Source organism: Herpailurus yagouaroundi, unplaced genomic scaffold (genome assembly GCF_014898765.1).
Source record: "Herpailurus yagouaroundi ecotype Mexico unplaced genomic scaffold, PumYag 161, whole genome shotgun sequence".
Lineage (NCBI taxonomy): Eukaryota > Metazoa > Chordata > Mammalia > Carnivora > Felidae > Herpailurus > Herpailurus yagouaroundi.
This window is the reverse complement of record NW_024412402.1, coordinates 552,052-564,240: the sequence shown is the minus strand read 5'-3', so window position 1 is coordinate 564,240 and position 12,189 is coordinate 552,052. Positions and strand designations below refer to the sequence as shown.

The following is a 12,189-nucleotide window of genomic DNA, read 5'->3' as shown; positions in this document are numbered from 1 at the left end:
CAGATTTGTATTTTATTTATTTATTTATTAAAAATGTTTTCACATTTATTTATTTTTGAGAGACAGAGCGTGAACGGGGAAGGGGCAGAGGGAGGGGGAGACACAGAATCCGAAGCAGGCTCCAGGCTCTGAGCTGTCAGCACAGAGCCCGACGCGGGGTTCGAACCCACGAACTGTAAGATCATGACCTGAGTCAAAGTCGGATGCTTAACCAACTGAGCCACCCAGGTGCCCCCAGATTTCTATTTTAGAAAGATTCCAGCATACTGTGTAGGCCAGTTTGGGAAATGGAACAGATTTGAGGATGAAATATTGGCGAGGAAGCTCTAGTTGAGAGACAAGAAGTCATGAACCAAAGGAGTGAATGTAGAGGAAAGGGGGAGCTTGAGTTGGCTTCTGTGGCTCAGTGATGAGGCATCTATTTCTGTGGCCCCTTGGAAGGATTTGCTTACTTACTGTGTACCATTTCTGGGCATTCTTTTAAACAATTTTCCTTAAGTTTATTTGTTTAAGTCATCTCTATACCTGACTCGGGGCTCGAACCCATGACCCTGAAATCAAGAATTGCATTCCTCTCCAACTGAGCCAGCCAGGCACCCCTCTTTCCTTTCTTGAAAAGATTTCACTGTTGGATTTTGAACGTGGTGAACGGAGGACTGGTTGGAACATTCCTTTTTGACTCAGTAATTGGCTCTCAGTGGCAAAAGTTACCATTATTGAGCATCAGGCTATGTGTTGTGTTTAGAATTTTATTCTATTACTGAATTTATTATAATTTTATACATTGTCACATTTGATTCTGATAATGTGAGGGTAGGTATTGATCATCTTTTTGGTTTTATAGCCTGAGAGAGGTTAAGATACTTGCCCAGTCTCATAGAGCTTGTAAAGGACAGAGTCTGGATTTGAACCCATGTCAGTCTGACTCCAGAACTCCTTTTCTTGTAATACTAACAGGGATTTCTCATTTCTACAATGATGATGCAACAGTAGGATTAGCATTCTCTTTATTTATTTATTAAAAAAATTTTTTTAATGTTTATTTTTGAGGGAGGGAGAGAGAGAGACAGAGACAGACAGACAGTGAGTGGGGGAGGGGCAGAGAGAGAGGGAGACACAGAATCTGAGCTCTCAGCACAGAGCCCGATGTGGGGCTTGAACCCACAAACTGAGATCATGACCTGAGCCACAGTCAGATGCTTAACCGACTGAGTCACCCAGGTGCCCCTGCATTGGCATTTTAAAGAAACAGCTTCTAGTGCTTCATGAAAAGGTTGCATTTAGAACTCTTAGAATTTGAATCTGTTTTTAGGTGTTTATACCTTTATTTTTATCCCTATTTGTAGGCATGAATCTGTTGACATATTGACCCTTGAAATTAAAGTAAATTACATTTATAATAAAAATGATGTGTGCCTCAGAATTGAATTTGGAAAAAGTTACTGAAAAATATTTTCCATACAAAACAGTCCAACTAACTGACAAGCAATCCCTCCACGTCTAGCAGTACGTAAATGGTAGTGATGTTCTGCTCACATGAATGCAGTGTCCCTACTGCTCTTCCTAATTGGTTTTTAAAATGTAGACTGAAGGAATTTGAGAGGAACAAAAACATTTTCCTTTCTAATGGTGCTTTACCTAATATTTCTAATGGTGCTAAAATATTTTAGGTTTCTTAGTCTGAGCACCAGGGTGTTTTTTCTTTCTGTGAGAAGAAATGGTTCTTCCAGAATTTCTGCAGATATTAATGTCTTTTTTTCAAAAAATTCACATGCTGTCTCCTGAAAGATTTGCTATTTTTTTTTTCCAAAAGGGAATTTGCTATTTAGAAATAATTGCTTGTTAGGTCAAGTTTTGATTTGAAGATCTGTTTATATATTTTGCTGTTACCCACTCAGAATGTATGTTGAAAATGCAAGTTGATTTCAGTAGAGTCTGATGAAATGTGCTAATTCAGGAAAACTAGAAATATCATAGATACATCCTTGATATGTGAGATTCTGACAGGGTTTTTAGCTTGAAAGTTTTTAAAATCACTCCTCTTTGAGGGTTTTGAAAAACAACTATTGAAGTATAATTGACATGTAATAAACTGCACATAGATAGAAATGTACAATCTGGTAAGTTTAGAAATATGTATGTTCTCACAAAACCATCATCCCCCAGGGTTTTCTGGTACCCTTTTATAATTCTCTCCCACCTCTCCCCACACCCTTACAAACCCCCTAGATTTCACTCATCTGCTTCCTTTAATTATAGACTAGTTTGCATTTTCTGGAGTTTTATGTAAGTGGGATCATATGTTATGTACTCTTTTTTTGTCTGGCTTTCACTGTGCATAATTATTTTGAGCTTTATCCATGTTGTTGCAGTAATTCATTCCTTTTTATTGATGGGTGGGTAGTTTTCCATTGGTAGATAAAACAATTTTTCTATTCACCTGTTGGTGAACATATAGAATGTTTCTAGTTTTTAGCTATTGTACATAATGCTTCTTGGAATATTCATGTACAGAACTTTGTGTGGATGTATGCTTCCTTTTCTCTTGGGTAAATACCTAGGAGAGGAATGGCTAGATCATGTGGTAATTATATCTTTAAATTTTAAGAAACTGCCAAATGGTTTACCCATTGATTGTATCATTTTACATAGATTTGAGATCATTGATTTGAGATCTTTCTTTTCTAATATAAGCATTTAGAGCTATAACTTCTCCCTAAGTAATGCTTTACTAGCATTCTATAAATTCTGATTTGTTATGTATATGTATGTATGTGTGTGTGTATATGTATATGTATATACATATACACATGTTTATTTTTGAGAGACAGAGCGTGAGTGGGGGAAGGGGCAGAGAGAGAGAGGGAGGGAGACACAGAATCCAAAGCAGGCTTCAGGCTCCGAGTTGTCAGCACAGAGTCCAATATGGGGCTCTAGCTCATAAACCATTAGATCATGACCTGAGGTGAAGTCGGGCGTTTAACCAACAGAGCCACCCAGACGCCCTGTTATGTTTATATTTTTATTCGGTTTGCAGTACTTTTTAATTTCTCTTTGATTTTGTTATTGACCATGGGTTATTCCCAGATATGCTATTTAGTTTCCACATAGTTGAGGATTTCTCAGATATCTTTGTTAATGATTTCTAATTTCATTGGGGTTAGAGAACACAGTTTGTATGACTTAAATCCCTTTAAATTTATTGAGACTTGCTTTATGGCTCAGAATATGGTCTATCTTGGTAAATGTTGGCATGCCAGGAAAGAATCTGTATTCTCTTACATGGTAGGGTATTCTCTGAATTTCCATTAGGTCGTGGTAGTGATAGTGTTATTCAAGTCTTCCATATTCTTGAAGAATATATTAAGTACTGGGAGTGGGGTCTTAAAATCTGCAACTGTAATTGTAAAATTAGTCTCTTTCTCTTTGCAATTCTGTCAGTTTTTGCTTTGTGTATTTTGAAGCTCTCTTACGTTAGGGATTCTTTTGTACTCTTGATGGATTGACCTCTTTTTCATATGAAGTGAAACAGCTTTCTTTGTCCCTGGTAATATTTATTGCTCTGTAATCTAATTTGTTTGATAGTAAAGAAGTCACTTTACCTTTCTTTTGACTAGTGTAAAACATGATATATCTTCCCCTCCCCCCTTTTACATTTGACGTGTTTGTCTTTATGGTATGTTTTTTGTCATTGAGTTTTGCTCTTTTTTTTAATTTTTTTTATTTAAAAAAAATTTTTTTTTTCAACGTTTTTATTTATTTATGGGACAGGCAGAGACAGAGCATGAACGGGGGAGGGGCAGAGAGAGGGAGACACAGAATCGGAAACAGGCTCCAGGCTCTGAGCCATCAGCCCAGAGCCTGACGCGGGGCTTGAACTCACGGACCGTGAGATCGTGACCTGGCTGAAGTCGGACGCTTAACCGACTGTGCCACCCAGGCGCCCCGAGTTTTGCTCTTTTATCTGACAATTTTGCCTTTTAACTCACATGTTTGGACCATTTATATATGTGATATAAAGGTTTAAGTCTAATTTTGCTCTTTGTTTTCTACTTGTCCTATGTGTTCTTTGTTCCCTTTTTCCTCTTTATGTGACTTATTTTAATTAAAAAAAATTTTTTTTAAATGTTTATTTTTGAGAGAGAGAGAGAGAGACAGAGACAGAGACAGAGACCCAGCCTGAAAGGGGGAGGGGCAGAAAGAGAGGGAAACAGAATCCTTAGCAGGCAGGCTCCAGGCTCTGAGCTGTCAGCACAGAGCCCAGCGGGGGGCTTGAACTCACAAACTGCAAGATCATGAGATGAGCTGAAGTCAGCAGCTTAACTGACTGAGCCACCCAGATGCCCCTTTATGTGTTTTATTTTAGATTACATATTTTTATGATTTTGTTTCATTTCTCTTGTTATAATTTTTTTGGTATTTTGTGGGGTTTTTTGTTTGTTTTTAGATTTGATAGTATACATTTTTAACTTCTCCAACTTCATTATGCCATTCCTGTATGGCATAAGAACTTTACAATAGTTTATTTACATTTATCCCCTCCAGTCTTTTATTGTTGTCATACATTTTACTTATCTTTGTCATAAACCTCTCATATATTGTTATTATTTTTGTTTAAATAATTATTTTACAGAGACTTATGTAATAAGAGAAAGTATTCTTCATTTACCCTTGTAGGCATCATTCTTTGAGTTAATCCATAGTACAGTCTGGTATAATTTTCCTTCTGCCTGAAGGCTTTTCTTTAACATTCTTTCAACTCTGTCTGAAAGAGTTTTCATTTCAATTTGTTTTTGAAAGATACCTTCACTTGGTATAGAATTTTTGGTTGATAATTTAAAGTACTTTGGAAATGTTGCTGCTCTTTTCTTGCTTGGATTGTTTTTGATGAGAAATCTGCTGTCACACTGCTTTTTTTCTGTGTGCCTAAGTGTGTCTCTCTTTTATCCCCCCTGTGGCTGCTTTAACATTGTTCTCTTTATCACAAGTTTTGAGCAATTTGATTATGATGTCCCTGGGAATAGGGTTTTTTTTTAATGTAGTTTTTTTTTTTTTTTGTGCTTGGGATTCCCTGAAATTTTTAGTTCTCTAAGCAGCTTTTCAGGTGTTTGGAAAATTTGGCCTTTGTTTCTTCTGTCTCCCATTTCTTTTGGGGACTCCAGTGGCCTAAGTAGTCAGGTTTAAGGTTATCCCATAGTTCTCTGATGCTCTTTTTATTTTTTAAAATTCTTTTTTTTCTGTATGTTTCATTTTGCATAGTTTTTAATGTTTATTTATTTATTATATTAAAAATTTTTTTAATGTTTATTTATTTTTGAGAGAAACAGATACAGAATGCAAGTGGGTTAGGGGCAGAGCGAGAGGGAGACACAGAATCCGAAGCAGGCTCCAGGCTCTGAGCTGTCAGCACAGAGCCCGACGTGGGGCTCGAACTCACGAGCTGTGAGATCATGACCTGAGCCGAAATTGGACGCTTAACTGACTGAGCCACCCAGGCACCCCTGTTTGTTTATTTTTGATAGAGACAGAGAATCCCAAGCAGGCTCTGCGCTGACAGCGTAGGGACATGGGTCCCGAACTCAGCAACTGCGAGATTGTGACCTGAGTCGAGATCAAGAGTCGCCCAACTGACTGAGCCACCTAGGCCCCCCCTAGTTTCTAATATTTTAAGTTCACTACTTTTTCCTTGGCAGTTTAATCTCCTGTGAATCCCATCTAGTGTTTTTTTTTTTTTTTTTTTTAATCTGAGACACCAATGTTCAACTGTAGAAATTCAGTTCTGATCTATTTTATGTCTTACTTGTTTGTAACGTTTCAAACATATGGAATGCAGTTACAGTAATAACTTTTAATGTTCTTATCTGCTTTTCCTTACATCTGAGTCAGTTCTGGGTTTATTTTGATTGATAGCTATTTCTCCTAATTGTAGGTCTTATTTTTCTACATCTTGGCACGTCTGCTATCTTTGGTTACTAGATGCTATGAATTTTACTGTGTTGAGCATGGGATATTTTTGCATTCCTGTAACTAATTCTTGATGTTTGCCCTGGGGGAACATGGTTAAGTTGATTGGAAACTCTTTGCTCCTGTAGACTTTTGCTTTTAACATTGGTTCATTGGGCATAGATCAACATTTAGTCTAGAGCTTATTATTTCCCAGTAATGACGCGAGACCTTTAATGCTCTCCCTAGTGCTTTCTGAGTTGAAGCTTTCCTCGTCTGGCTAGCGAGATCAGGCACTTTTCCCAGAAATGCTGGATGTCGCTCCTCTTTGGGATGGGAGTTTCTCTGGCCACGGGCAGTTTCTTGCTAAATACTCAAGGGGAACTGTTTAGTTTTGTGCGCTTCTCTCACTGTGCAGCTTTCTTCTGTCTGGCTGTCTTTGAGCTTTGGAATCTTAGCTGTGTCTCCTTCACTGAGCAGTCAGTCCTTCAGGCTCGGCCTGCATCCCTTCCCCGTACCGCAGTGACCTTTCTTAGGGAAGTAAGCTGGGACAACTTTTTATGTGCCAGGAATCTAACCTTGGCTGGAAATTTCTCTGGTCTTCAGCGAGTCTAGGTTTGGCCCATGACCTTAGTCATAAACTAGTATTTGTTGTCTAATTCAGTAATTTCGCATTTATGTTGCAAAAAGAACACATGCTCATTGTTTTTATTCTTTGACTGCAGTTAAGCATGCCATTTCCTGTTTAGTTTCTTAGACTATCAGTAATTTATCACACCCAGCTGTGTAGAACTATGGCCTGATTGTAGTGTTTTAATTTTCTCTTGTTTGTTTCCTTTTTAGAATGAGTATGGGAATATTAGATAGTAAAGAATAGTTCACATAGTATTTATCTCATTCTTACTGGGACTTTGGTCAGTTATTATAACTGCCTGATTGTGGTATTGTGACATAGAGCCTTAAACTGGTGATTTTTGGTGGAATATTGAACCTTTGTTTTTTGTTTTGTTTATATTTTAAGGTTTTAGAATCATGATCTCTTGATGCTGAATATTTTGTTGAGGTCAATTAAAATCACATTTGAGTCTTGATGTTGTTAGTTGCAGTGTCCCTCTGTTTCATATGCTCTTAATCTGTCCTGTTCAAACAGAGGCGGTCTTGAAGATGATTCCATCCACATTTTGAGTGTTGATGAGAAGAACAAACTGGGAGCCAAGATTATCAAGGCAGAGATGATGGGAAATATGGTATGTCTTCTGTGGTGTTTCTAGGAGAATAGGAGTTAACTGTTTAACTTCTTACCAGTAATTTTGGAAGTTTCTTCACAATGTTGGCTGTAGCCAACTGCTGCTTATTGATTCTTTTAACAAAATTCTTGAACATTCCTAAATCCTGTACTGCCCACTTCTAAATAAATTGTCTACTTTTTCTGTCCGATCTGTGAAGTCTGAGATCCCAGGGTGTGACATGTTTTTTAAAATTTCTACTTTGCAATTCTAGCATAGCATATTTGAGGAAAATAAAGATGTCATTGTCTTCTTTCCCTTGTTTTGTCACATATTATTGAGAGCATGTATTGCTTTCTTCAATTCCTTTACTTAGGTACCTAACAAATGAGCTCCTAAAAAAAGATAGTTGTTTCATGTAGGCATATTTTAATGTAGTACGTTTGTGCCTGGTAAGTGTTTGATGCATTGTATAGATTAGCTCATTTAATTTCCATAATAATGTTATGCTGTAAGACTGATTGACCTGAGAACTGAATAGAAAATATGGGTGATTTGGTGTGAGCTACACCTATCTCTGTCTATTTATTATTGCTGTATTTTAGTATCACATTTCTGATATACTAATACATGTGACATCATACAGGGCAGAATAGCAAATCCAGACAGCTTTGCATGGCATGACAGAATAGATTTCCTCCTGGTCATATGTATGTACTGATCTCAATACCAAATATAAGTGACCCCTAAGTAGGCTTCCGTTTTGTTGTACTGCCAGTATGACCCTGTTTGGTAGCATAAAAGTTGCCAAACAAGATGCTTCTATTTTTATTAGTTTGTGTGTCTGATAAAAGGTGTATCTTGCACATACTGCACTTTCTCATTGAATCTGGTCCTTGGTAACACTGAACTGCAGCTCAACCCTGAAGTTTGGTAAGAGAGACAACCCGCCAGGAAATAATAGCAAGAAAATAAAGTTTGAGTTTTGAAAGCACAGAGGAATTAGTTCACACTAGTGAAAGAGAGGCCACCAAGTTAGGAGGTTAATTTATGTTGAAAGAATTGTTCCTTTGGTCACGGAGCCACTGCAGTGGAGAACACTGTTCTTTGCCTGTTCATATGCTCCTCTTTGTTTATTGCTTTACATGTCACTTGTTTTCTATACATTTCTATAAACTTCCTAGAGTAAAAATGAGATACGTTCAGAGTTCTTATAAAAATTACTTAACAATAAAGAAGGTAGTATGTTAAACCTTATTATGGCTTTCTTGTTACAGTAATTGAAATTTTGGGTACTGGATGGTGATAATATCCGAGGAATTATAAAAATGTCATTCTTGAGGTTGTTTTCCCCATATCCCTGTCTCTCCCCTAGAATATATGTCCTTGTAATTGTTTACTCCCCAATCATAAACGGATGCTACGGGCATTTGAGACATATGTAACCGAGATGAATTCATTAAAAAGCAGTCCCCTGAATTTAGGTTTGCTGCTGCATGAGTGTTCACTCTGCTCTTTTCCCTTCTGCCTATACGTTTGAAGTATTCTTCACTGAGGAATTAAGCTATATATGACACTCATTGTTCTTGTCTTTCCCTCTGAAGGAATTAGCGGAACAACTTAAAGCTCAACTTGCAAAGGCAAATAAATTCAAAGAAACTGTAACACAGATGTCATCCAAAAACCCCGGGGTGGAGGTGAGTTAACGGAAGTTTGTTTGTATACTACTACTACTGGGCAGTGCTGATATTTTAATGCAGGGTGTTTCTATATCTGTGTTACTGTGTTTATTTTTTTAAAAAATTTTTTTTTCAACGTTTATTTATTTTTGGGACAGAGAGAGACAGAGCATGAACGGGGGAGGGGCAGAGAGAGAGGGAGACACAGAATGGGAAACAGGCTCCAGGCTCTGAGCCATCAGCCCAGAGCCTGACGCGGGGCTCGAACTCACGGACCGCGAGATCGTGACCTGGCTGAAGTCGGACGCTTAACCGACTGCGCCACCCAGGCGCCCCTGTGTTACTGTGTTTATACGTGCGTTTGCTTGTTTGTTTACTTGTTTTAAAAATGGATTTTCATATGTATTCTCTTATGCTCCACCAGTGCGTCCCAGGGGAAAAGAGAGAGACCCGGTTTTATTTTGGACTGTGCCATTTACTGACTGTTTGACTTCATAGAAATCACACTGTCCTTAAATTCTTCTCTTAAAGAGTGAGAGACTTAAATTTGGTGTGTTTCACATAAAACAAATTATTTTGTTCCAGGATTCGTTCCTTCATCTATTAGTGAGCAAAACAGATAGAAGCGGCTGCCTGCATGGAGTTTCATTTGGGTAGGGAGGAACAGTAAACAACAAAAGTAATAAATAGTGTAGCATGTTACAGACTGATACATCCTATGGCAGGCTAGAGGGGATCTTGAGTTCCCAGGGCTGGTGGCTTTGGGTGCACAGGCTAGTTATTATTGAAAAAGTGACCTTGATGCAGAGGCTTGCCGTGGAACAGCAGATCTGTGTATCTGAGTGAAGAGCACTTTGGGCATGAGGAGTGGAGGATGTAAGGTTCCAAAGAGGGGAACATGTCTTATGTGTGGGAGGAACAGCATGGGGCCCAGTGTTGCCAGAGTGGAATGAATGAATGGAAGGGAGGCGGGTGGAATATCCAGGTTAGAGAGGCTGTGGGAGGCTAGACCATGTGAGGCTTGAAAGTCAGGGTCAGGGAGTGGGTTTTTATTCTGGGTGAGATGGCATTGGAGGGTTTTCTGTAGAAGATATATTTTGATGAGACTGTCCTGGCTTCCTTGCTAAGGGTGCATTGAAGGGTCATAAGGGCAGAAGCTAAGGAGATGGTTAGAAGTGGTTAGGTTTTTATATGCATAAATATTTCCTGTGTATTTTATGAAAGGAGAGCAGACAGGACTTTTTTGATGGTTTGGATGGGTTGGGGGATGTAGGAGATACGGAGGGGAGGCAAAGTCACTTCAAAGTTTTTAGGCTGAGCAGCTGGAAGAATACAGCAGCCATTCTTGGGAGTGTAGAAACAGGAGGAGTGTATTTGGGGGTGGAGGGTTCAAGTTCTTTTGTAGATATGTGGCGTTTGGGTATCTTTTAGATTTGGGTCTGGAGGAGATGCCAGGTAGGGAGGGGGATGTTGGGAATTTAGGGAAGCCTGAGCTGGAGGTGGAAACTGGGGAGCTCTTAACATAGAGACAGTATTTAAATCCTGATGCTGCTTGAAATCAGCCCAGGAGTAAAGGTAGATAGAAAAAGTTAAAGGGCTGAATTGGGTATATTACAGTGTTGAGAGGATTATAATTAGGTTTATAAGTGATTTTAAAGAACTGTTGTCAAAGATTAACTTATGTCATTTTAATGTCAGTGTGTGAGATGAGAATGTACAAAGTCAAGTTCCATAGAATTGTCTTCAAGCTAACATTATTGATGATTTAGATAATAGTATATAAAGAGAGTATGTTTGTGAAATTGGCTGTTTTTACTACTATGTGCCAGCTCATGTTTTAAAAGATATTTTTTAATATTTATTTATTTATTTTTGAGAAAGAGAGAACTTGCCAGGGAGGGGCAGAGAGAGAGGGAGAGAGAAATCCCAAGCAGGCTCCACACTGTCAGCGCAGAGCCCGATGCGGGACTGGAACTCATGAACCATGAGGTCATGACCTGAGCTGAAACCAAGAGTCAGACACTTAACCAACGAAGCCACCCAGGTGCCTCGCTAGCTCATGTTTTAAAAAAGTGGTTAAGTTAGAATTCCTTACACAGATTAGGGAGGTTGACCTCTCACGTGGTTTCTTTGTGCCAACCATATTATGTACTGATCTTCCCACAGTGTGGCCTTCCACAGAATAACCCCGTTTTCCAGCCTCACCTCCAAGGCTCTCTCATCCATAACATGCGTGTCTCTTTGACATTTACATGTACTCTTAATTATCCATGCCAGATACTACCCTCTTGAGTGGTGTCCACTTTTCACTTTGTCTTTACCTCCTTCTTGAAGTGTTTTTTCTCAGCCTCTCAAAAAGTTGTAACCTATTCTTGTTTTGAAACTTTAAAGACTCTTAAAGTATTCTTTGTGGAATCTATCTTTTGAAATGGTATATATTTGTATTCTTGTCATCACCCTGTAATATACGCGTTTCTTTCCTGACACTTATCACTTTATATGAAAGGGTTCTAACTCTGTGGCTGGACTTCGGGGATTCTTGAAATTGAAAGCAATTCAACTGAAAAAATTGAAGCAGATCTTCTTTGGAATAACGTTTTTTCCTGCTGTTTTAAGCATATCATACAGTGACTGACAGACTATATCTCATCCCTTGAGCACACACTTTATAATATTACTGATGTCCGTGATTTTTAGCTCCTCCTAGCTTTTGAACAGTGGCCCTCATAACCCAGTGGAATAGGATTCAAACTTGTATTCAGAGTTGTACACAAAGTTGTATTTCCACTTCTAAACTCTTTTGAATCCCAAGCTATATGAATAGCCTTGAAGCTTCATATAGAAAGATTTTTATTCCAAGGATTCTTTGAACACAGAGAAAAAGGTTCATCTTCTCTGCAGAGATGATGGACTTTTGATTTTGTTCAAGCTTTACCCGGCGTACGTGTGGAACAGACTTTTGCCCATAGCTCTACAGGGATTCGCTGCTGCCAGTAGTCAGTGCATTCTCTCAGGCCCAGGGCCTTGACTTCTCTGCCCTGTTTCAGAGTAGTTTTGTTAGGAATGATAGTAGAATGCAAAGTTGTTTACTACCTCACAGGAATTTCCTGACTTTTTAGAGGAAAATCCTGAAACGCTTCTGATAAAAATTTTGCTTTTTGAGAGAAAAGAAAATTCCATTCATAGAACAGTTGAACAGGGAAGAAAACTTTTCTTTTCTTTTTTCTTTTCTCTTCTTTTGTTTTCTCTTTTCTTTCTTTTCTTTCCTTCCTTTTCTTTCTTTCTTTCTTTCTCTCTTTCTTTCTTTCTTTCTTTCTTTCTTTCTTTCTTTCTTTCTTTCT

The 12,189-nt window shown here is 38.4% G+C and overlaps 1 protein-coding gene across 1 annotated transcript in view; it reads left to right on the top strand.

Moving 5' to 3' along the window:
- Positions 1-12,189, top strand: part of CWF19L2 (CWF19 like cell cycle control factor 2) — a 153,996-nt gene that overhangs the window by 63,151 nt on the left and 78,656 nt on the right. Inside the window, exons 9-10 of the mRNA XM_040482858.1 lie at positions 7,094-7,190; positions 8,774-8,866. Coding sequence (XP_040338792.1) covers positions 7,094-7,190; positions 8,774-8,866 — 190 coding nt within the window. The remainder of the gene's footprint in view (positions 1-7,093; positions 7,191-8,773; positions 8,867-12,189) is intronic.